The sequence below is a fragment of the Carcharodon carcharias genome, chromosome 20, assembly GCF_017639515.1.
Source record: "Carcharodon carcharias isolate sCarCar2 chromosome 20, sCarCar2.pri, whole genome shotgun sequence".
NCBI classification, from domain to species: Eukaryota; Metazoa; Chordata; class Chondrichthyes; order Lamniformes; family Lamnidae; genus Carcharodon; species Carcharodon carcharias.
In genome coordinates, this window is record NC_054486.1 from 22,155,937 (window position 1) to 22,182,448 (window position 26,512).

General features: G+C 46.2%; 1 protein-coding gene across 1 annotated transcript in view; it reads right to left on the bottom strand.

The window, feature by feature from the left end:
- Positions 1-21,863, bottom strand: part of LOC121292158 (bcl-2-modifying factor-like) — a 69,808-nt gene extending 47,945 nt beyond the window's left edge. The window contains exons 1-2 of the mRNA XM_041213784.1: positions 21,759-21,863; positions 2,766-3,153 (exon numbers count right to left, since the gene is read on the bottom strand). Coding sequence (XP_041069718.1) covers positions 2,766-3,081 — 316 coding nt within the window. The 5' untranslated portion in view covers positions 3,082-3,153; positions 21,759-21,863. The remainder of the gene's footprint in view (positions 1-2,765; positions 3,154-21,758) is intronic.
- Between the last annotated feature and the right edge of the window lie 4,649 nt (positions 21,864-26,512).

Genomic DNA, 26,512 nt, shown 5'->3' on the forward strand with positions numbered 1-26,512 from the left:
GTCCTCCCAATAGTTATTCAGAGAAAATTTCTGCTCATCCAGTTCTGTACGTCAGATAAGCTTTTGGACAACTTTGAGACAGTGGGGGGACGAAAAGAGCTGGTGTTGAGGTAAAGCTGGCTGTCCATGTACATGTGCAACACCTTTCATGTCCTCAGAAAGTCCCAAAGCCCTTTACGTTCAATGAGGTACTTCTGAAGTGTAGTCAATGTTGTAATTCAGCAAACTCTCTCTCTCTCTCTCTTTCTTCAGGTACCATGCCCTGAGAGGGAATTGGTGACCATGGACCTCCATGTTAATCTCACTTTGGAGGAATGGATCATCTTCACTGGTGGTACATTCATCCAGTTTGCAAGGCTCTTGAGAAAGGTCATTCTTTGCCTACCTCAACCTCTTTTACCATCGATCTTCCCCATCTGCTTCAGACTTTCTAAATCACAATTTCGGATTATGTGCCCAAGAAATTCCAACTGTCTCTTCCTGATCTTAGTCAGCAGAGTTTGTTTGGTCTCAAATGTAGCAAACACAACGGTTTCTGCACAGCAAGCTCCCACATAAAGCAACGTGACAATGACCAGATCATCTGTTTAATTATACTGGCTAGAATATCAGGGAGATACCCTTTTTCTCTGCAAATAGTGCAGTGAGATTTTTTACATCCATCTAAAATAACATCTCATCTGAAAGGCAGTCAGTGCTGCATGGTGAACGTCTGTCAAAATCCCCAAGTCTCTGGGGTAGGACTTGAAGCCACAACCTTCTGACTCAAACGCAAGAAAGTGCTCCCCACTGAGCCACAGCTGACACATATCAACCCAGATTGCTTAGGGACGCCCCCTAGCCCTCACCCCCACCACCCCCACCCCTCACCCCCCCCCACACCTTTTCTTTACTGGCTCTTAGTTGCAGAGAAGATTCTGGATCTTGCCTGTTTCTGAAAGGTTCTTCACAATTTAATCAGTCCCCACATTCAAGTATTGTCAATACTGGGTGTCATGCAATTGCAGTGACTATCACTATTTTGGCACCATTTATCGTCCCATTTATTCTGCTTTCCATGATCTCCACTTTATTTCAACTGTTATGAATATCCTTCAATTATTTTTTTCTCAAGTTACAAATGACTGATAGGCCGCATAAAAATAACATTATTCCTATTTATATATATTTCGATTGTACGAATAGGTCTAGAAATTGAGCCATGTAGCAGACATTTTTCAGGCACTATGCAGACATCCAAGGCCCCAAAATGGCAGGCAGGAAACATGCACCTACTTCCAGCTGGAAATGTGCCACATGCGTCCGTTATCCACAGAGGCGCCCTTTATCCACAGAGACGTCCTTTATCCACAGAGGCGTCCTGTATCCCCTGTATCCACAGAGGCGTCCTGTATCCCCTTTATCCACAGAGACGCCCTGTATCCAAAGCAGGAACGGAAATTTGGATATTCAAATAAGGGGTCTAAAGTTCGTTTCAGGGCCTCCCACAACATCGGTTTGCCCCGAGGCAGCAGTTACTCCCACAAATCTGGCCTCACGATCGTGAAGTCAAACCCAATATCTGGGGCTCTACAGGCTTCATCATTCTGGTCCAGGATATTTACCCTGTGTGGGACAAGCTCTCAAAGGGAGCCGCTCCCAAATTTCTAGGCCATACTGGTTCCACATCTTCCATTTTATTGGCCCGCCCATTTAATTGATTGGATAAAGTCTCCGTTGAGAGATAGAAGAGGCACAGGTTTGTGCTCTTCCATCCTCAGCCTATGCACAACTGCTATTCTCCAATTTTCATCCACTTTTCTCCCTGCTTCTCATTGCTAGGGAACAGGGCCTCCTTGGTTGACACTGGACGGTAAGAGCCAGCGGGCTGTTTGTCAGGTGACCTAGCCATGTTTCTGTAAGTGAATGGGTTTGGAATGGGTTAAATTCAGGGCCAAGGGGAAGGGGGAAGAGAGAAATAGGAGAGGAAGCAAGGACAGGTAGAGAGAAGAGGTGGGGAGGGAAAGAGCAGACAAGGAGAATGAAAAGGGATAGGCAAAGGATAGGAAAGGAAGGATGCAGAGATAGAGCAAAGGGTCAGTCAGAGATTTAGAAAGAAGAGGAGAAAAAGTGATGACTTCTCTTCCACTGATTTGCATTTGATTTGAAACCAAGTCCCAGAGGAGAATAAAAAAAGATTGAACAAGTTGGGCCTATACCCATTGGAGTTTAGAAGAATGAGAGGTGATCTTATTGAATCATATAAGATCCTGAGGAGATTTGATATGGTAGACACCAGGAGGATGTTTCAACTCGTGGGAAAGACTAGAATCAGGGGACATAGTTTTAAAAAGTTTAAGTCAGAGATGAGGAGAGTTTTTTTCTCTCAGAGGGTCGGTAGTATGTGGAATTCTCTTCCCCAGAGCGCAGTGGAGGCTGGGTCATTGAATTTAGTCGAGGCAGGATAAGACAGATTTTTCACTGATAAGGGAGTCAAGGGTTATGGGGGACAGGCAGGAAAGCGGAGTTGAGGGCACAACCAGATCAGCCATGATCTTAGTGAATGGTGGAGCAGGCTTGAAGGGCTGAATGGCCTACTGTTGCTCCTAAGTCGTATGTTCCATAACGGACACTGTTTGAAAATAGCTCACTACACCCTCACACAGAATATCAATCTTGAAGGCAAGATGTGCAAATACTCCATTACCTAACATGATGTTAACCATCCAACCCAAGCATATGAATTAAATTAATTGAGAGTGAAGCAGGTGGCAGACAAGGATTACCATAGAATAGTCTTTGGGGCTCACTTCCAACTCCACTTGGTAACATGGGATTGGCTGGTTGTGGGTGGATAGGCGGGGGGGTGCAGCTGGAGGTTTGAGTCCCTCTGTCACACTGTTCCTCCCGGCCACACCCTGCTCCATGGAAGTGCACTGACTGTGTTGGAGAGAACAACCGCTGGCGGGCTGAGTTCCAGGTGGGAGAGGCACCAGCCGCGTAGGTCCCACTGGTGTCACTGTAGCCACTGTCAGGGGCCGTCAAGTCCTGGTCAAACACTTCATCATCGCTATCGAGCTCCTCCGCCTCAGACAGATCCATGTCATCCAACACCGGCTTTCGAGTTTGCTTTTCGGGTTGCGTTATCTTGGGAAGGGATGTGGAGGAAGGTTCCTAAGGGAAGATACAAAGAAAATGGTAAAAACAAATTATAGGTGGATACATCTTGTTTCAGTCTGCAGTTTGTGGGCTTAATGTTTCCTGTTTGCCTTCTCAATACATCCAGGTTCCTGACTTCTCTTGACAAAGCTGTGAATCTTTGTAGTTTAAGGAGACAAATCACTGGGGGAATCAAAAATGATCAGTTAGATTCCCAATGAGAGGGACAGGAATAGCTCCGACATCGGAGTGGACTCCCATTGGGTGTCGAGCCCTGCAGCCCAGTGGGAGCGGCCCCTGGAGCTGGAGGCATGACGGGAATGTGGGTGGAGGAGGCCGTACCCACGGCCCAAACGCACCCTCCAGAGGCGTACCCCTTTGCTCCGGGAGACCCACCAGCTCCTTTTCAAAATGTTGCCCACGCCTCCAAGGGTGCCTCCACTTTGAGATGCCTTGTGCTCTCCTTTCTGCCTGAGCAGTGCCCGCCCCTCCCTTAGCCGGGCGGAGGTCGTGGAGGTGGTCAATCAGGAGGCCCCCTCCCCGAAGTTTGCCAGTGAGGACTGTAGACTGTCGGGACCCGGAAATGAGCCTGACTGAAAATAGACAATCACCAGAAGCTTCCATCCTATAGGAACATAGTAACAGGTCACATACAAACCCTCTGCAGTGACAGTGCCACTGGGGAGTGGAGGGGGGAGGGATGCATGGAAATCTGATATATTATGCATTTATATTATGCCTTTTGCAACATGTGCCGCCGCCAAAGCACTTTACAGCCAATGAAGTGCTGCCGAGGTGCGGTCACTCCAATAATGTTGCAGCCCATTTGTGCACAGCAAGCTTCCACAAACAGCAGTGAGATAAATGGCAAGATGACCTGTTTCAGTGATGTTGCTTGAGGGATAAATATGGACCAGGCCATCAAAGAGAACTCCCATTCCTTCCTTCAAATCATGTGGTGGTATCTTTTACATCCATCCGAGAGGACAGATGGGGCCTCGGTTTGACATTTCTTCTGAAAGATGGCACCTCCAACAGTGCAGCACTCCCTCGATACTGCACTGGAGTGTCAGCTGAGATTATGGGCTCAAGTCCCTGGGACTTAAATCCACAATTTTCCGACTCAAGGTGAGAGTGCTTACTGTCTGAACCAAGGCTGGCAGTGAGGTTAACATACGGTTCTGGGGGCCTTACAAAAGGTAAGGTGGCGCCTGCCATTCAGATGACATCTGGCTTCTTCTAAAGTACTTTCACCTTGCTGCAGATTTGCACAATATAGATTTCTTAAAAACACAAGCTAAAAACAACCACAGGGGAGGCAGGACATCTGTGAGAAGCCAACACTTTACTGTAAATGATGTCAGTCACTTCATAATACTGTCACTGTGCTATTGAGCAAATGTGGCCTTGTTTACAGTCACAGGTGGGTGTAGAGAGAGAGAGAGAGAGCGAGAGAGAGAGACATAGAAACAGAGAGAAACAATCCCACAAAGCCAAAAGGAACCAAACATAGAATTGTGAACAGAGAGACAGGCCCTCACACAAACCCACACAAAGACACAGAGCCACACACCCAGAAAACAGATAGAACAACTTCAATCTAGATATAGCACATTTAAGTTCAAAATAAATTCTCCAAGTTGCTTCATGGAGACAAAAATAGACAAAAACACAGAAACAGAAACACACAGAACCAGTAACAGAGAGAAACAAATACACAGAAACAGATAGAGACACAGAGCAACAAATAACGACAGATACAGAGAAACATACATACACACAGAAACAACAGAGAAAGTGAGAGAGAGAGAGAGAGAGAGAGAATCCAAGGCACAAAGAAACAGAGACACACAGAACCAATAACAAGACAGACACAAGGAGTAACAGAAACACAGAAAAACAGAGTCACCAAGACATAGAGAGCTGATACTGAGAGGCACAGAGAGAAACAATTTCAGAGAGACAAGGGGTTGTGATGCAGCCCCATGACCAGCAAGCTAACAATTCCCTCTACAGACTCAAGTGTGAAGGTGGACCTCTTCAGTGAGGCATCGGACTGTACCTGGCAATGTGGGAACTACTACCACATCAGGAGAAAGAAAGGATGACTTATATTTACATAGCGCCTTTCACCAGATGCAGTGTCCTTCACAAGAGCTAATACCATACCAGTAACAAAGATGTGGTGCCACAGCTAATGATAATTGATTCAGCTGCACACGGACACTTTTATCTTGTTAATCAAGAGGGTTTTGTCATTTTATTTCAAATGATTAAAACAGGCATTGCATGTATTAGCATGTCATACATGCTCATTAAAAGGCCACCTCACTGAAATTATGTTCCCCCCTCCAAATGAAGTTCCCCTCCAGCAAACAATTAGAACGTTCACATTCACGACTGTACAGGAGCAGCATGCACCTAGTCAGGTGGAACTCTTCCATGATTAACAGTGAGTTACCGCTGCTTTGTCCTCTTTGGGGAAAGTCTGTAAATGCCAGTCTCTGCTCGAGACCAGGTGGTGGCAGTGCAAGTTGCCTGGAGTATGACCAAGGAAGGGAGGAAGGGTTAGCAGGGAAGGGTGGAGTAGTGGCCGGGCAAAGGTGAAAGGGATAGTGCAGGCAGTCCGGGTGCCTCTTAAATATGATGCCAGGCCTTCGACCCCATGAGGTAATGGCAGAGACAGCAACTTCCTGCCTATCCCCTCTGCAAGAATTGGCGAGCTGCTTATGTGATGAGCTGAACTGTGCAAAATCACGTGTAGTCAGCTGCCCCGCCCCATAGCAGGAATCACTCCCGCTTCCACACTCACCACCAAACTTCGACTCAAGAACAGAAGATTCCAGCCTGTCAGTAACACAGGGTGCTGGGGGAGAGGGGTTGCTGAGTGACTGTGAGGGAACTGGATTAATATCAGCAGAGATACAGTCAGTAACACAGGGTGCTGAGGGAGAGGGGTTACTGAGTGACTGTGAGGGAACTGGATTAATATCAGCAGAGATACAGTCAGTAACACAGGGTGCTGGAGGAGAGGGGTTACTGAGTGACTGTGAGGGAACTGGATTAATATCAGCAGAGATACAGTCAGTAACACAGGGTGCAGAGGAGAGGGGTTACTGAGTGACAGTGTGAGGGAACTGGATTAATATCAGCAGAGATACAGTGAGTAACACAGGGTGCTGGAGGAGAGGGGTTACTGAGTGACAGTGTGAGGGAACTGGATTAACATCAGTGGAGATACAGTCAGTAACACAGGGTGCTGGGGAGAGGGGTTACTGAGTGACAGTATGAGGGAGCTGGATTAATATCAGCAGAGATACAGTCAGTAACACAGGGTGCTGGGGGAGAGGGGTTACTGAGTGACAGTGTGAGGGAGCTGGGTTGACATCAGTGGAGATACAGTCAGTAACACAGGGTGCTTGGGGACAGGGGTTACTGAGCGACAGTGTGAGGGAACTGGATTAACATCAGTGGAGATACAGTCAGTGACAGTGCTGGGGGAGAGGGGTTACTGAGTGACAGTGTGAGGGAGCTGGATTAACGTCAGCAGAGATACAGTCAGTAACACAGGGTGCTGGGGGAGAGGGGCTACTGAGTGACAATGTGAGGGAACTGGATTAACATCACTGGAGATACAATTAGTAACACAGGGTGCTGGGGGAGAGGAGTTACTGAGTGACAGTGTGAGAGAGCTGGATTAACATCAGCAGAGATACAGTTAGTAATACAGGGTGCTGGGGGAGAGTGGTTACTGTGTGACAGTGTGAGGGAGCTGGATTAACATCAGCAGAGATACAGTTAGTAATACAGGATGCTGGGGGAGAGGGGTTACTGAGTGACAGTGTGAGGGAACTGGATTAACATCAGTGGAGATACAATCAGTAACACAGGGTGCTGGAGGAGAGTGGTTACTGAGTGACAGTATGAGGGAGCTGGATTAACATCAGCAGAGATACAGTTAGTAATACAGGGTGCTGGGGGAGAGGGTTTACTGAGTGACAATGTGAGGAAACTGGATTAACATCAATGGAGATACAGTCAGTAATACAGGGTGTTGAGGAGAGAGGTTACTGGGGTTAAGTGATTGAATTTTAATTTGAGATCCTCATAGTGAAACGTGTTCACCAATATCTTCTTCCATTTGAAATTCCACATGGATAGGAAAAATAGGGAAAGGGGGGTAACTGAATGTGAAGCAGCTCATTTATAAACTCCAAATACTTAACCTCCCCTCTCCTGATCTGACCTAGCGGCCTGGTACAGCCTCAGGGCCCTACAGGCCTTGTGGAGATGGAAGCCTTCCTGCATTTGTTAATTCTAGAGATGAACTGCTTAGTCATCTGAGTCCAAACTCACTAGCACGGGTATCGTGCAGCAGTCTCACTTCCGCCGTTTGGCCACGGGCTGATATATTTAGCGAGCACGCGCCCTGGTTCAGCCACTTTTGTGGTTTTTCTCTCAGTTCTATGAGAAAGTAATGTTTACCTCCACATTCAAGCGCAAGGGGAGGAAGAAGGGGAGAGGAAGCGGCCTACACAGGGAGCTCTGGCCTCTGGTTGTTTGCCACGCTTCATAACAGGAAGAAGCGTGGCTCTGAGTAGGCTTTACTGACGTGAAATGATTTACATAGGTATATATAATAAATATATATAGTTTCTTCTATAGCAAAATACAGATCCAAATTGAATCTCAATTATCTCTGAGCTATAAAAATAAACAAAGGGTTCTGCAGAAAACGCTAACAAAATGTTAAACATTTTTAAATATAATTTAAACATAGCATTGAACTGTTTTGGCTTTAGATATTCAACCCTCACACGAGTACTTTTTCTTTTTGTCCCATACGGAGTGCCTGTGATCCACTTACCTCAACCCACAGAGGTTAGGCACAGTTTGGGGGCAACTCTAGCAGCCTTCCCCTGCAAGAGGTACAGTCCAGACTTGATTCAAAAGCACTGTGTTCAAGTATCTCGTGGTTCAAATTTAGTTTGGGCATTCAGCTCCCTGTTTTCTATAATAACATTATTGGATCACTTGGGTATTTTTTCTAGCACCAAAAACAGTTCTGAATTATAAGGAGCAACTAGAATCGTCAAACGGCAAACGCCAGTGACTGTACCCAGGAAGAGGGCTGGTTCCATGGGTGGCAGAGGGGAAGGGAGAAAAGTCAAATGGGGCTAAAATACAAGAAAACACGTCCTGGTGAATGGATAGTCAGGCATCATCCTGCTGGAAATAAAACAAAACAGATATACCTGGAAAAACTCAGCAGGTCTGGCAGCATCGGTGGAGAAGAGCACAGTTGATGTTTTGAGTCCTCATGGCCCTTGAAACATCAACTGTGCTCTTCACCACCGATGCTGCCAGACCTGCTGAGTTTTTCCAGGTATTTCTGTTTTATTTTGTTTTGGATTTCCAGCATTCGCATTCTTTGCTTTTATCATCCTGCTGGATTTGTGCATAAGCAAAAGGCCCCCAACATTTAACCTCTGCCTGCCCCCACCCAACTTGAATGATTTGTGTGTTAGCTTCACAGTTGTGGACTATTTATTGGGTTAGGGGGTTGGACTAGGAACGCAGGTGGATTGTGAGTACAAAATTCCACCATTACAAGTTGGGAAACTTGGTGGTCCCTGCCAGAGAACTGACCATGTAAAGCTGCCAGATTATTGGAATAAAAAGAACCCAACTGGTTCATTAAGGTCCAGCTTTACCCAGTCTGGCCTTACGTGTGGTTTCAGTCCTGTCCAATGTGATTGACTCTTAATGGCCTCAGGCTAACTGGAGATGTACAATAAATGGAACCTAGCCAGCATAGCCTATTGCCTAAGAACAATCCTCCAATCTTAAAAGGATCTTAATGGTTGTAAGCTGATGGTGTGTCAAGGTTATTCAAGCTAGTCACTGGTTACAGAAAAGATCAGTCATTAGCCTTGTTCACCAGTCCAGAATGACCTGCCACAGCACACTAATCTTTTGCACTGGGCACATTTAATCCGAATTGATGGAAGGCAGAAGGGTTCATTGAAGTGTTGCAAGTTTTAAAAAGTTTATTGGCGGTATATTTTATAATTGTCATTCAGCTGCTCTCGCCTAAATCACTACAAAGATCGAGATGGCAATGAAATGCTCAATGTCAATGCTTCTATGTCACTGAACAGTAATCAAAAGAACACAAGAAATAGGAGCAGGAGTAGACCACACGACCCATCGAGCCTGCTCCGCCATTCAGTACAATCATGGATGGCCTTGGGCTTCAACTCCATTTTCCCCCTCCCCCTCCCCATATCACTTTATTTCAAGGCACTAAAAATCTGTCTGTCCTAGCCTTAAATGCATTCAACAATTGTGGGGCACCCACAACTCTCCGTGGTAGAGCATTCTAAAGAGTCACAACTCTTTGAGTGAAGTCATTTCTCCTCGGCTCAATCCTAAATGATAGGCCCCTTGTCCTGGATCTGTGCTCTCCCCCGTGTTTTAGACCCCAACCAGCGGAAACAATCTCTCCGTATCCAGCCTATCAAGCCCCTTCAGAATCTTGTAGGGTTCAATGAGATTGTCTCTCATTCTTCTAAACTCCAGAGAATATAGACCCAATTTACTCAGTCTCTCATCATAGGACAGCCCCCTCATCCCAGGGGCCAAGTTAGTGAACCATTGCTGAACGGCCTCCAATGCAAATATTTTCTTCCTTAAATATGGAGACCAAAATTGCACACAGGTGTGGTCTCACCAAATCCGTGTACAGTTGTAGCAAGACTTGTTTAGTCTTATACCGCAATCCCCTTGCAATAAAGACCAATATGCCATTTGCCTTCCTAATTGCTTGCAGCACCTGCATGGTAACTTTCTGCATTCCTTGTACAAGTACAACCAAGTATCTTTGAACATTATCAATTAGAAGCTTCTCAACTTTTAAAAAATATTCTGCTTTTTTATTCTCACGGCCAAAGTGAAGAACTTCATCTAATGGTCACATTTCCTCGGCAGAGAATTGACAGCGATAACAATAGGGATTTTTCTCCTCGGAACCGAGGAGATGCATGGGAAATTTCATAAAGGTTTTCAACTTATGAAGAGTTTTGAAAGAGTGAATAAGGAGAAACTGTTTCACGCCAAGTTTAATTTCTAACCACACTAACCATGCCTGTGTGACCTCCTACACAGCTGCTGCCTTAAGTAAGCCAAGTTATTTGTCAAGGCTTCAACCCACAAAGACGGGCACAAGGCTGCATCCCACCACTTCACCACACAGTATCAGTAAACACAGAGAAGTGGCTACATTCTTGTCATCCACGGAACTCGTCCCAAGCAACCAATGCCATAAGTTAGATAAATGTCTGTGCTAATTGGACGCTTTCCAATGTTGGCACCGGGAGATCCATAAACCAGTGCAGCTAGGAGCAAGTACACTCCCATTCTACGCTGTTGAGATCATAAATCTCAGCCCTTCTGGCTGTGTAGGCACAGCAGCACCCTGTGGTGTAACCACCACATTAAACACCCAACATTGCCTTTCCCATGAATGTTAGAGGGCCGAGAGCATGTTTGGTGCTGTCTTTCAGGTGAGACATTAAGCTGAAGTTCCCACCTTCCCTCTCAGGTAGACATGAATGATCCCATGGCACTATTTCGAAGTAGAGCACGGGAGTTCTCCCTGGTGTCTAACCAATATTTCTCACTCTAGCAACATCAGTGAAGCAGGTTATCTGATCATTGATTTCATTAGTTTGTAGCACCTTGCCCTGTGCAAGCTGGCTGTCACATTTCCCTACATTACAATAGCGATACACTTCAAAAAGTACTTAATTGGCCGTAAAGTACATTAGGGTGTCCTGAGAACTTGAAAGGTGCTATGTAAATGCGAGTCCTTCTTTCAGTCAAATAAAGGCAGTGAAACGAAGCTTTAAATAAAACACTAGATCTGCAGGGAGGGGAATTAGGATGAGCTCTGCTGCACTGGGAATAGGTTTATTTTATGCACCACATGACCAGGTACACAGCAGCACAGTCAGCAGAAGTGTCCTTTTCATCTCTTGTCTAGTCTGTGCTGTATTTATTTATCACAGGGTATCAATTGGGAGCCTTTTCACAAGGGACAGAAGAGCCTCTGGGCTGGCCAGATTCCGTCCGAGTGATCGCTATCTATCGTTGAGAAGATGACGTCCAGAGAGGTCAGTCGGGACTGGCTGTGAAGCTTCTCATGGTCAAATTGCTTGCATTCGCTGTCTGGGGCCAGCCTCGAAGATTACACACTGAGGAAAAGTACGAGGGGCTGCAGTGAGAGTCAACACCTTCACCAGAGGAAGGAAGAATATTATGGTACAATAGAAAAAGGCAACAAACTCTGGATTTCAGGGGCACTGAGAGCTGCGATAAACCAGAATTAACCACAGCACTGATTCTCTCAGTTGTCTCGTGCTACTGCAGGGCCTGGTGGAAGATTACATTTACTCCTATGTGTTCTGGTAAAAGTGTTGCTTCGAGCATGTAAATTCTTGGGCAATATAAGGTTTTATCTGCGAGCAAGGTTCGGCTGTGCTGTACATCTACCAATTGCTTCCAAATTCCCTGCTACTTCCTAAACCAAAGCCAAAGTCTGCACAGCCCTGAGTCGCACTGCCCCCTCCAGCAGGATTTGGTACTGCAGCCTCCACTCCCTCACTCAGCAGGAGCAGCTGAGGGTCAGCAGAGGCTTACCACCTCTCACACCTCTAACAGCGACCTCCTGGACACTCTGTGCCTTTGCAACAATATCCTCATCTACCACCACTTTGTACAATGTGCCTCTTAAGTGCACCGACAATGGAGGACTGAGCTGTACATTTTATACATAATCCATCCATTCACATGCAAACATTTAACAATAATAAATGTGTTGATATTTGCATCGGTCTGCACAGGAATGTGTTAATATTTCCAGGGGTAGACAGTTCCCAGAAAGACATCAATATTTACAAGGAAAAGGAGTTCCCTGGAATATGTTCATATTTACAGGGGTGGGGGCGGGGGGGGTGGGGGGTCCTGCACATAGTAAAGATTGAAAAACACAGAGCCAGGCTGACAGGTGGAGGGGGGGAAGTCTCCCTTCAGATGAGGTATCAGAGTTTTCACCTGTCCATTTGGGTAGCTGTCAAAGGTCTTGTACTATTCAGAGACGAGCAGTGAGCTGTCTGAAAGTGCATTTGTATTGCCACCAGGCAGGTGCCAGCGCCTGTGAATCAAGGGAAAAGCAGCCCCGATTGACACCTTACCTCAGCAAACACCGATTAACAGCTCTTTCATCACTGCTTGTGTTGTGTTTGTCTGCAAAACAAATGTCATCTGTGGCTCAGGGGTGGGGATAGCACTCTGGCCTGAGTCAGTAGGTTGTGAGGGTTAAGTCTCACTCCAGGCTCTTGAGAACAAAAACCTAGGCTGATACCCCTCACACCCCCCAACCCCCCCCACTGCCCCACCGCGCTCCCCCACCCCCCACCCCCAAGAGGGAGTGCAGAGACAAAAGCTAAAATACTGCAGATGCTGGAAAACAAAGACAAAAGCAGAGAACTTGAAATGCTCAGTAGGTCAGGCAACATCTGTGAAGAGAAAAAGAGAGTTCATGGACTGAATTTTGCTGGAGGGTGGGGGCATTTTGGTTGCCCACACCCCACCCCCTTTACAAAAGTCAGTCAACTTAAAAAAAAGGCCACTTCAACACTAACACATTGGGGGCGGCCTATAAGGGCAGAGGGTGGGACTTCCAGCCCTCAGTGGCCAGCAGCTCTAGCAGTCTCAGCAGCGCCAGGACTCAGCAGTGGGCACTGCTGGGACTGCAAGCAAGTCCTGGGAAGAAGAACAATGGATCATGGACTAAGGTAAGTCCTGGGCTTTTAGGGCACGAAGATCACCCTAGGGACGAGGGAAAGTGGGGGTTGAAGGTGATTTGGAGGCCAGGTGGCAAGGTATAAAGGGGTATGTTATCTGGTGGGAGGGTTGTCCTAATGTGCACAGGATGCACACCGCCCTCCCCCCCCCACTTCCTTCCCACCTCTTAACCAGTTGGGTTAAAAAAATGGCCTTCCCACTCCTGCCCACCTGCTCACGCCAACAGTATTATGGCATGGGCAGCATAGTTTCTATAATATTCGGATTAATTGGCTGAGTAACACATTCAATTGCCCAGTTAATTATTTTTTAAAAAATGGTGGGTGAGCTGGCCCACCAATCATATTTTACTTGTACCCCTGCCAAAAACACACTCTAACTCGGTTTCTCTCTCCACAGATGCTGCCAGACCTGCTGAGTTTTTCTAGCATTGTCTGTTTTTATTTCATATTTCCAGTATATAGTGAGCTGCCTTCTTGAACTGCTGCAGTCCATGTGGTTTAGGTACACACACAGTGCTGTTAGGGAGGGAGTTACAGGATTTTGACCCAGCGAAATGTGTGTGTATATGGACACACGTGTGTGTGTGTATTTTTCTGTGTGTGTGTGTGTCTGTGTGCGTGCATGTATGCGTGTATGTCTGTGTGCACACATCTTTGTGTGCGTGTGTGTGTGTGCGCACATTTATGAAATGGAGAACAAATCACAGTGCTTAGTCAGCATTTGTGGTGTGGGCCAATGCCAACTTTAGCTCAGCTGGTGGCATGCTCACAGTTACAGTCAGAGGTCCATGTGTTCAAACCTTGCTCTGGAATCTGGCATTCCAGGTTATTGATGAGGGAATGCTGAGTTATCATAAGTACCATCCTTATGAGCAGATGTTAGACTGAACACTGGCATGCCTCCTCGGTGATCCCACAGCACCATTGGAAGAAGAGAAGGGAATTGCCCTGGACAACATTCCTCTCTCAGTCAACAGTGCGAGAAAGAGTTTGGCTCATTATTTGGTACTTAGAGATATAAAGCATACTTTGGATAGCAGCACTACATAGATGTCAGCTGTGGCTCAGTTAATAACACTTGTTCCTCTGAATCAGAATATTGTGGGGTCAAGTCCCACTTGAACACAAAATCTGGATTGACACTCAATGCAATACTGAGGAAATGCTGCCTTTTAGATGAGATATTAAGCTAGGGCCCTATCAGCTCTCTCAGGTGAATGTAAAAGATCCCACAGCATTCTTCAAAGAAAAGCAGGGAAGTTGTCCCCAGTGTCCTGGCCGATACATGTCTCACAACCAGCATCATTAAAACAGACTACCTACCTTGTCACTAACACATTGCTGTCTGTGGGACCTTGCTGTGCCACATTTCCTACATTACTACAGGGGCCACACTAAAAAAAAGTACTTTACTGACTGTACTGCACCTGGGTTGTCCTGAAGTCACAAAAGGCACTATATAAATACAAGTCTTTCCTTCTTAGATCTACCCGTTCTCTCCCCATTGACAGACACTCAAAAGGATCCAGCATAATAAAGAGAAGCAGAAACCTTACTTACATCTGGTTGCCATTATATTATTGGCCAAGTGGAGAGCAGTAAACTTTGGATGCTCCTTGATATTCCCTCTCCACAGCGAGGAGAGGTGGGGTAGGTGGGATGCTGGCCATTTAGTCAAACCCTAGGAAGACCTCTAATCAGATAAGTATCAGGCTGCATCCACAGACTCAAGTGGACAGATGTCCAGTTCCCTGTGTGGTGTGGGGATTTGCCCACTGTATTACTTATCTCTCTGTGGGACATCACGGAGAAAGGCCAGCCTTTCATCTCAATGAATTACTTAACTGCATAATTCAGAAAAGCTGCAGGCTTTCATAATAGTTTATCTTTTGTATTATATTCTGGTCCATTGTCCTTCTCCCCCTTGTTCCCTTTTTTATTTTCATGAATCCCCTGTGTCATACACTAGGGAATATTCCTAGAACTCCACCAAGAGCTCCCCCTGTGGGAAATGCGGTGTATTACTGGGTCATCCACACCGCAATAACCCTGACTCAAACCAGAATACCGCAGGTTCAATTATTGATCTCTTACACAATCGCAAACAGCAGCATTGAGGAAAGGGGGCAGTAAAATTGTTCTAAGGACCCTAGGTGAGTAAGACTGCCCAACTCTGGTTGGATATATTCCAGGAGGTTTTGACACGATGGCCTCCCAACTCCAACTGCCTGCCCCAGGCCCCCACCATTGGCTGCCTGACACAACCACCCTGCTGCACGCCCCTTTCCTACACCAATTGGAAGGCAGTTTCTTGGTCACCTGATTGGATGGATTTGGCCTGTTAATCTAAGAAACCTTTCTCCTCCACCTCCGATATTTCTGTAACTAATAAACAACAGTGCTCAGAGAAAATGAAAAAGAATGCACCTTTGTTTGTTTAAAATGCCACAGTGATGTTTCTCCTGTGTTGCTCATAGCAGTGTCCTGGAGATTAACCCTTAATTCATGGAGAATCCTCCTGGATTACAAACCCAGTGACTAAGGAAAAGAAAACCAGCTATGGATACATTTCCTGTAGCTACTTCAGTAACTTTTGCACACGCATCTGTCTGGCCATAAGGTGCAGGCAGGATTGGGTTGAGCCGCTATTCTATAAGCATAATCATGAAAAGCAGCCATTTCCATGGTGGGGTCCATGGTTGGACGCCTTGTTCCCCAGCTGGGGGAACACTGGGCATAAATTAAGACAGTGCCACCTTTGCCATTCCTGGGTTGGACACCAAGGCCTGCGTTTTAACTCTCAGATTGGAGAGCACGGGGATCTCGTTTGAAGTCGGGAAACCCGGAAGTATGTCGTGCAGTGGTCAGGGGATTGATTTAGTGGTGGTTTCGGGATTGGTGGGTGGGGGGTTTGATGATGGTGATGGAGCAGCAGGCATATTGTGGGGTGCTGGAGGTGTTTATTAGATAACTGGTTGGGCCTAGAGAAAGCACTCTTGCTCCTCCTGGCCCAGTAGCGGTGCTGTAAAGGCACTTTACTTCATAGATTCAATCATTCGTGTCTCCTTCTGCATGTTCTGTTTCCCAAGGCTTGGGAGAACCCACTGACGTGGAGTTAAAAATAGAATAACAGTTCAAATGGATTATAATATTTAAATAACCAACCCACCTCCTGTGAATGGATTGGTCATTTGTCCGCCGAATCCAGTTATAATGTGCTGGGCCATAGATAAACATCATTGCTGCGTAGCTAATAACAGGCTGATATTACTCTAGATCTGCAGGTAGAAGATACCAAAGGATTGCAGAATCTCTGAGGTCTAAGGCCATTCTGTTAAAACTAATATCATAAAGAAAAAAGCTTATATAAATGGTTGTTGCTTTGCCCAGCACACACAACGAAGCACCAATATGCTGCAAGCATGTCAGATTCATTTATATAGGATCATATTTTACAGAAGAGGCCATTTGGCCCATCATGTCTGTGCCAGCCCTTTGAAAGAGCGATATCATTATTGCAACTCTGCTCTTCCCAATGGCCCTGCAATTTTTATTTCTTTTCAGGTATGTATCCAAATCCCTTCTGAAAATTAAGAATGGATCTGCCTCCACCATCCTCTCAGGCAATTTCTTCCAGATCTTAACAACTCGCTGCATTGAGAAAAATCTCGTCATCGTTTCCCAATTACCTTAAATCCATGTCCTTTGGTTATCACCTCCTCAGACTGTGAAAACACTCCCCTTCCATCTCCTCTATTGAAACCCTTCAAAATTCTGAAGACATTACATCTCCTGTTCCAATTATCATCGTAAAAAACAAAACCGCAGGAGCAAGCACAACACAATGCTTTCCAACCACTACAAGTCCTACCGCCTGCCAGCAGTATGATTTACAAAGCTCTCTTGGTAGGTCAATGCACCATCTGGCCTGGTACGAGGCTGTTGAGACTAGGAAGGACTCAGATTGACTTCTCTTCCCTAGCACCCAATGTTACCTCACCCAGGCAATCTCGCCTCACGGCTGAGCTTAGAGAATAAGCATAAGCCACCAATTCCTTCCCTGCCTTCCAAACCCCATGCATTTGTAGGGATTACCAGAATGAGCGCATCTTAACTTGGGCTATCGCAATTGACCCAGTTGGCTAGGATAGGAATGGGCTGCCACTCTTGATCGCCAATCAATGACCTGTGTTTGGAAAATGGTGTGTGCAGATGCCAGGTGCGGATGGCACAGGGGTCATGGGCAAATAGTTGGTCAACTCCCCCCACCTTGGCTTCATGAAAAATCAACACTTGGACAAGGACAAGTAGCACCTGTGGAACTATGCCCTAGTACGAAAGAAGTCTTCAGGAGGTGTGGGGAGAAGACTGCAAAGCAGATAGGTGCTACTTGAAGATAATTTTGAAAGGCCATCATTTCTGTTTTGCAGGAAAATTCCGTAAATAATTTGTGCATAACAAGAACCCAGAAACAGCCAATGAGATAAGCGGCAAATTTATCTATTTTGTTGGTTTTTGCAGAGGGGTAAATGGTGGCCATGACACTAGGGAGATCATCCCTGCTCCTCTTCAAATAGTGCTGTGCAATCTTTCACATCCAACTGAGAAAGCAGATGGATGTTGGTTTGACATCTCACCCCAAGGTCAGCACCTCAAACAATATAGCACTTCCTTAGTACAGTCACCAGCGATTAGGTGCTCAAGTGCCAAGTAGAGCTTGGCTGTGCGCAAGCATATCCTACGATAATTCACTGCTTGTCCGTGGGGTGGGGTGGGATGGAGGAGGTGTGGGGGTGGGGGGGGAGGGAGTTGGGGGTCATGCAGTCAGAAGTCAATCGCAAACAGAAGTGGGAAGTCCGGCAGTAAATCACGCATACCTAAAACAAAGTAGGAGAGAACAGTGCTAATACAGCCCTGGGTTAGAAAGCTGTGGGTTCAAGTGCCACTCCAGAGACTTTAGAACACAAATCTAGGCTGATACTCCAGTGCAGCAATGAAGGAGTGGAGTGCTGAACTGTTAGAGGAGCTGTGTTTTGGATGAGGCATTAAAATGAGGCCCCTTCTGCCCTCTCGGGTGGATGCATTAGATCCCACAGTACTACTTTGAAGAACGGCAGGGCAGCTAGCCCCCGTGTCCCTGCTAATGCTTATCCCCAAACCAAGATCCCGAAAGCTGATGATTTGCTCGTTTACCTCGTTGTCACTTGTGGGATCTTGCTGTGCACAAATTGGTGGCCAGGTTTCCTACATTACCAACAGTGACCAGAAGTCAGAAGTACTTCATTGGCTGCAAAGCACTCGAGGATGCTCTGAGCTTGTAAATTACCATTTTCAAAGTAGGGAAAGCCTCTATGACTACAACAACAACTTGCATTTATGTAGCAGCAATTTTTTAAAAAATTGGACGCTCTGGGAAATATTAGCAGGGGTGGCCAAAAAGCTCTGTCAAAGAGGTGGATTTTATAGAAAGTCTTAAAGGAGGAGAGATAGCGAGGCAGAGAGGTTTGGAGGGTGAATTCCAGAGTTTAGGATCCAAATGGTTGAAGATACAACTTCCAGTGGATGATCACACAAGAGGAGATGGTAGAGAGATATACTGGATCAGGGAAAGCATTCTAGATTGTTGGACCTAGATGGTTGAAGCCTCCAAGAGGGGACAAACGAGGAGATGGATGGATGTACCAGTTGAATGAAGAGTTGAAAGTGGGAGTGGCTGGTGGGAGGAGGGTGAAGATTACAGAGATAGGAACGGATAAGACTCGGAAGAGATGCAAATATGAGGATGTGGGGCTTACGTGTGAGGTAAAAACAGAAAATGTTGGAAAAGTTCAGCAGGTCAGGCAGCATCTGTAGAGAGAAAAACAGATTTAACGTTTCAAGTCTTAACACATGGAGTGTTTTCACACGGAGTCTTGACTCGAAACGTTAACTCTTTTTCTCTCCACAGATACTGCCAGACCTGCTGAACTTTTCCAGCATTTTCTGTTTTTCTTTCAGATTTCCAGCATCCACAGTATTTTGCTTTTAAATTTGAGGTGTTGGGTAACTGAGAGTCAGTGTGGACAGGGGTGTGGGTGAGTCAGACTTCTGGATTATCTCAAATTTATGTGGGGGGTGGGGGGAGGAATAGGAGGCGTAACGTTCAATGATTCAATTGTTCTGTGTTGGATTATGTGAGCCTGTTTACTATTGATGCTCAATGTGCTTGATTGATTAAGCCTGGGAGCGGACACGGAAATTTTAAAAAAGTGGAAGGAGAAAGAGCTGGAAACCAGAGCTGAAGCATGGAGCAGACATTTGAAAGCACTGAAAATAAAACCTGTTACACACATATACAAACTAGTGTCATCTCTGCATCGATCCAAGTTATAAAACATACAAAAGGAAGCAGCCAGGAAAGCATCGGAAAAGTCACATCGGGAGACTACGGGTGCTTGGATGAGGGATTCAGCAGTTGTTTAGCTGAGGCAGAGGAGAATTAGGGAGTGTGAAAGTAGGTGGACTTCGAAATGGAGAACATGGGGGTCAGAGGTTTAGCTCAGGGTCGAACAGGGTGCTCAATTTGCAGGCATGCTTCCCAAATGGGAAAAAAAAAGCATTCCAGTGATGCAGTGCCACTGGTGATGAAATATGTTACGTTTAGATCAACGCTAGAGCGTCAGTCAGCAGTAATTGGTTCCCGGCTGGCGGGTATTGTATAAATTGTTCGTCTGGCTCTAGGACCCAGGCGATCTGGGAGAAAATCAGAAGCGATCGCTTCACTGCACACCCCAGCACAGACACAAACATTGCAGTCCTTCAGGCAAAGGAGCAGCTAATAAGGCACCCAATTAAAGAGAGCCAAAGTCCAAAGAGAGGGGGAGCAGGATACAGGGGGAGGATAGCGGTGCCCTCTATTAGAGCTCACTGGCTCTCACCTTATTGCAGCCTGGAAACTGTTCATTGTTGCTGTAAAGTCCCAATTATTTCTGCTGAATGGGGTAAGAACTAAATGACAAAATAACAGATAGTCTGAGGGAGAAAAGTTTAAGAGAGAGAGAGAGAGGACTGACTCATCACACGGGATAGAGTAGGCGAGAGACTCCCCTACTGACACCACCGAAACACAGGATTAACATTAGAGGGAGGGTCCAAGTGTTAGTGAGCGAAGTACGGAATAAAATGAGTGACGGGTAGAGATACGTTCACTACAGAGTCAAACTGGATGAGGGTTACATTGGGTATCCGGAAATTGCATCAGATAGAATGTAACATTTACACTGTGAAAAAGTTACCTTAGACACAGTGCATCACCGAGTTACACTGGAGCAGACTTACACTGACTAGATATAATGGAGCACAGAATTACATTGAACCTCGGCGTTCAACAGGTCCAGAAGTTATAGTGGTAAGAAGTTACATTTCAAATAAAGAGGCCGTGTGAGAGCGCGAGACACAGTTACAATTCAACGTTAGATACACACAAGGTTACAATGCAGATGCAGCGAGTGACCGATAAGACAACAAGAGGAAGTTGCAGATATTGTGTACACTGAGTCATGAGGGGAATTAGACTGGAGATACAGAGAGATCGATCCAGAGATTCGTTGGGAAAGCCCTATCTCTCAGCGCCGCCTACAGCTCCTCAGGATTTTCCAGGGAAAAGTCACTGATCTTCCCATAATTCGGAGCACCTCGGACCTGAGACACCCCCACACCCCAGACCTGAGACACCCCCTTAACCCAGAACGGAGACACCCCCTCACCCCAGACCTCAGACACCCCAGAAAGTTGCCCTGCTTCTTTCCTACCCCCAAAATTTCAATCATTAGAATTCCTCCCCCTGCAACCCAAACAATCCAGGACTTCATACCCCTCCCTCCGTACCGCAGATTAATTACAACTAACACCCTTCTTCCCCATCTCCAGGTAGCTGAAACACCCTACTACCTGAGTTTCCTTCAGATAAGTTTCAAACCCCTTGGACACCCACCCCCAGACCCGATCACTTTCAGACCCATTGGACTCCCTCTGGTCAGTTTCAGACCCATTGGACTCCCTCTGGTCAGTTTCAGACCCAGTGGACTCCCTCTGGTCAGTTTCAGACCCATTGGACTCCCTCTGGGCAGTTTCACATCCAACTTGCAGGCTGATCGGAGCCGGGCTAGGTTGATGCAACCAGGCTCCAGGGACAGGCTCTGCGATGACTTCTTGCCAACACCAAACTGAAGTTTGTATTTCCTAGTTTTGTGAACCTTAGTTAACGAGCCAACGATCCCAATCAAAGATAAACAATGAATACAAAGTCAAAACAATAGCGGCTAATCAACTCTCTAACTTGTAAACTAAATCAATCCCGAGCGCCCAAAACAAGAACCCTTTTGCCAGCAAAACAGTTTATGTTTATGTATTTTTGCCTCTATCTGCTGCCCTGACATGTCCCGGAAATGAGAACAAGTGAGTTAAATGCGTCAAAAAGCATCCTATAAGTTAGCATGTAAAACAACAAAAAGTGGTTTCACGGCTGCTTTTTTATCTGCCACAAGGTCAAGGCGCTCTTTTGATAAGAAAACTATCACCAGATCAAGAAATCTGGGCTGGATTTGACAACGGGCTTGCAACGCTGTAGTACAGAAACAATATTTACAAAGAAACAATGAAGTTATTTTGTACGGTTTTCCTTGGGCAGAATAATGGAACCGCGATTGCACGAGAAAGAGATAAAGGAGATGCACCGGGAAAGGAAATTCGGTTGTTGTAAGATGCACTTACCCGGAGATAACTGAGCCGTTTTATGTCGATTTGTGCACACTCCTTACAGTACTCTGATTAATCATCGCGATTTGCGCGCCGTCCTACTGTTTACCGCCTGTCTCGCCTGTCAATCAGAACTCGTCACAATCATGGCTTCGCCAATCAGCAACCTGCTCTTGCCCACCCGAAGAGGCCGATCCCGGATCGGCTGCTGGCGCTGCCTATCACTCCATGGTTCGCCAATCGCCTTCTCCATCCCTGCCCACCTGCACTGTCGGCCTCCCACCACCGGCCGTGCTGTTGCCGCGAGCGTTGACGCGCTCCGCAGCGCCACCTGCCGCCGCTGCCAATCCCCGCTGCTATGGTTACCGACATTCTGAGATAAAAACAAAAAAAAACTGCGGATGCTGGAAATCCAAAACAAAAATCCAGAGACAGAATTACCTGGAAAAACTCAGCAGGTCTGGCAGCATCGGCGGAGATGAGCACAGTTGACGTTTCGAGTCCTGGTGACCCTTTAACAGAACTGAGTAATATTAGGAGAGGGGTGAAATATAAGCTGGTCTGGGGGGGGCGGGGGTGGTTGGGACAAGCAAGCAGTGATAGGAGGAGATAACCAAAAGGATCCTCCCTTGACCTCTCTGGCTCAATCTCTGGTGATAGACTGTCCACCAATATCCATTACAAACCTACCGACTCCCACAGCTACCTCGACTACAGCTCCTCACACCCCGCTTCCTGTAAGGACTCCATCCCATTCTCTCAGTTCCTTCGCCTCCGTCGCATCTGTTCCGATGATGCCACTTTCAAAAACAGTTCCTCTGACATGTCCTCCTTCTTCCTTAACCGAGGTTTTCCACCCACGGTCGTTGACAGGGCCCTCAACCGCGTCCAGCCCATCTCCCGTGCATCCGCCCTCACGCCTTCTCCTCCCTCCCAGAAACATGATAGGGTCCCACTTGTCCTCACTTATCACCCCACCAGTCTCCGCATTCAAAGAATCATCCTCCGCCATTTCCGCCAACTCCAGCATGATGCCACCACCAAACACATCTTCCCTTCACCCCCCCCCGGCGGCATTCCGTAGGGATCGTTCCCTCCGTGACACCCTGGTCCATTCATCCATCACCCCCTACTCCTCCACCCCCTCCTATGGCACCTCCCCATGCAAACACAAGATATGCAACACCTACCCCTTCACTTCCTCTCTCCTCACTGGCCAAGGGCCCAAACACTCCTTTCAAGTGAAGCAGCATCTCACTTGCACTTACTTCAACTTAGTCTACTGCATTTGTTGCTCCCAATGCAGTTTCCTCTACATTGAAGAGACCAAACGCAGACTGGGTGACCGCTTTGCAGAACACCTTCAGTCTGTCCGCAAGCATCACCCAGACCTCCCTGTTGCTTGCCATTTTAACACTCCACCCTGCTCTCTTACCAACATGTCTGTCCTTGGCTTGCTGCATTGTTCCAGGGAAGCTTAACGCAAACTGGAGGAAAAGCACCTCATCTTCCAACTAGGCACTTTACAGCCTTCCGGACTGAATACTGAGTTCAACAATTTTAGATCTTGAACTCCCTCCTCCATCCCCACCCCCTTTCCATTTCTTCCCTCTCCTTTTTGTTTTTTCCAATAATTTATAAAGATTTTTCTATTTACATCTATTTCCATTATTTTTAAATCTTTACCTTTTATGCCCTTTTAGTCTTATTTCACCCCACCTCCACTACAGCTATCTGTACCTTGCGTGTCCTGCTATCCACTCTTAATTAGCACATTCTTTTAGATAATATCACCACCTTCAACACCTCTTTGTTCTTTTGTCTGTGACATCTTTTGGTTATTTCCTCCCATCACTGCTTGCTTGTCCCAACAACTACCCCACCCCCGGCCCCCGCCTTCTCCCCCCCTCCCCCTTAAACCAGCTTATATTTCACCCCTCTCCTATTTTTATTTAGTTCTGTTGAAGGGTCATGAGGACTCGAAATGTCAACTGTGCTCTTCTCCGCCGATGCTGCCAGACCTGCTGAGTTTTTCCAGGTATTTCTGTCTTTGGTTTTGTTACCGACTTTCTGAGGCTCGGCCACCTGAGTGGCTGCCCGTTTCCCATGGCAACGCACCGGCGTCGAGCTTTGACGTGGTGTTGGACAAGCTCTTCACCTATCAGAAAATAGAAACGGATTGTTACCAAGTGACAAGGACTTATGATATCCAATGAAAAACAGCCATTTGTCTCCCCCCCCCCACCCCCAACTGAAGGGCTGTCAAATTGGAACACGGTGGCGGGGGATTCCCCAAACAACCATTTTAAAGGAACATGTTGCTGCACTTGTAAACTACAGTTCCAATCGGCATGCATTTATAAGATAAAAATTTGCTAAATATCTATCAATATACATTTACGTTGCAGCTCAAAGACTGGGCCGAATCTTGAACAGGAGAGGTCTCAGATTCTGCATGGAGTCAACTGAGAACCTCACCAAGGCGTTAATATCTAGAGAGGAAGGCCAAAAAACCTCAGCAAGGAAATAGTGGTCTTTATCCAGTCACTGTGTGAATATCATTTTATACGCTTAAAAACAATACAATTCGAGAACCATGGAAAGCTTAACAGTGCAGAATGAGGCCATTCAGCCCATCATGCCTGTGCTGGCTGAAAAAGAGTGACCCAGTCTAATCCGTGGACTGCAACCCTGTAGGTCAGGGTGCCTCAAGCACATTTCCAAGTGTTTTGTAAAATGTGATGAGGAAGCTCCCCACCACCCTCTGGAAAACAATTCCTCTTCAACTCTGCTCCAAACCAATTCCTCTAAAACTATGCTCCCTTGTTATTGACCTCTCAGCTAATGCAAATAGGTCCTTCTGGCTCACTCTCCCTAGGCCCCTCATAATTTTATACACCTTAGCTAAATCTCCTTTGTTCCAAAGAAATAACCCCAGCCTATCCAATCTTTCATCACAGCTAAAATTCTCTATTCCTAGCAACATTTTTAGAAATCTCTTATGTACCTTTTTCAGTGCAATCACATCCTTTCTGTAATGGTGTGACCAGAGCTGTAACTCTAAGCTGCGGCCTATCTAGTGTTATTATTCAATTCTAGCATAACCTCCCTGATCATACCCTAGGCCTCAGCCAATATGGAACGGTTGGGTTACGCACTTTTCTTTCCAAACGGCATGATCATTAACTTATACAAGCCTGTGGGTAACGTGGAATGGGACTGGTTCCGATGCTCAACTCTTATCTGCCAAAACCCATAGAACCGTTGAAAGGTTATGGCACAGGAAGAAGCCATTCAGTCCATCAAGCCTGCATCCTTTTGTCAGGTCGATAGATTTGTATCTATGTCAGGTGTTGGATGTGCATCATCTTCTTTCAGGTCATTTAGTCATTCAGGTCATGGTTTGCTGGTTTTATATTTGTTTTGAACAAGTTCCACAGAGAAGTCTTGCTGTGTCTATAACAGATCATTATAAAATTTCCCTTCATTTCTGTGGCTATGTGTTGCCTCATGTTGTATAGGACCAGGTAAGTGCATCAGTGTGCCGAATTGTGGTACCCATCTCTGTACAAAAACTGTTCCATATACATAGCTTTCGCCTGAAAAGACTGACCAAAAGGTGCAGCAACATATTGAACAAGCCTTATTGAACCATTAAAGTAATCTCCCCGAAGTTACACAGTGTCACCTCCTCCTAGCTCTTGAAACCTGAGTACGTAATCTGGGCCGACACTCCTGGTGCCAGTAATGAGGGAATGCTGCACTGTCAAAGGTACTGCCTTTAGGATGAGATATTAAACCTGCTGTCCCAGGCATACTCAAAAGATCCCATAGCACTATTTAGAAGAAGAGTGGGAAAATTGTCTCCTGTGCCCTGCTCAATTTTTAACCCCCAATTAACATCACTAAAAACAAACTATCTGGTCATTGTCACATTGCTGTTTGTGGGACATTATTGTGTGCAAATTGATTACCCCATTTCCTGCATTACAACAGTGGTTACATTTCATTGTACCACATTGATAGATGTATAAGTACTTTAGGAAATTCAGAGATCATGACAGATGCTATATAAATGCAAGTCTTTCATTCAAGGTATGGTCTCGGCATCAACATTTCATAGATTCACGGGCTCATAGAATGTTTATAGCACAGAAGGAGGCCATTCAGCCCATCCTGTCCACGCGGCCCTCTGCAAGGGCAACCCAGCTAGTCCTACTCTCCTGCCATGTCCCCACAGCCCTGCAAATCTTTTCTCCTCAGAGCTGTATCCACAGTCACCCTTTTAAAAAGTTTGTCAAAAAAGCCTTGAGTCCACAGGCCTGCTTTGGTGCCTTCAGTTCCTCGGACACTGACAGCAATCTTCCGACTCTTCTCTTTGCCCCTTGTATCTAGCCAGGGGAATGTGGATATTTACACCAGTCCCCATCAATCCCCTACCAGCCTTGGTTCTCCCTAACCTTCTCCGGTGCTTAACACCTGCGCAACCTCTCTGCTGTCTTAACCCTTTTACACCTTCTAGCAGATCCCTCCTTCCCCTCTTCTCTCCACAGATCTCACACTTTGGAATGTTGTCCCTAAATCCATCCGCCCTGCCACTTTCCTTCACTCCTTTGAAGGCTTCCTAAAAACTGTATCACTTTGCCTGATTCTTCTCCTCCATCTATCATCGCTTCAGTGAAGCACTTGGAGACATTTTAAGGCACTAAGGGGGCTACATTGGTGTACATAATTGCTATTGTTGTCATGTACTGTTTTCAACTGTTCCC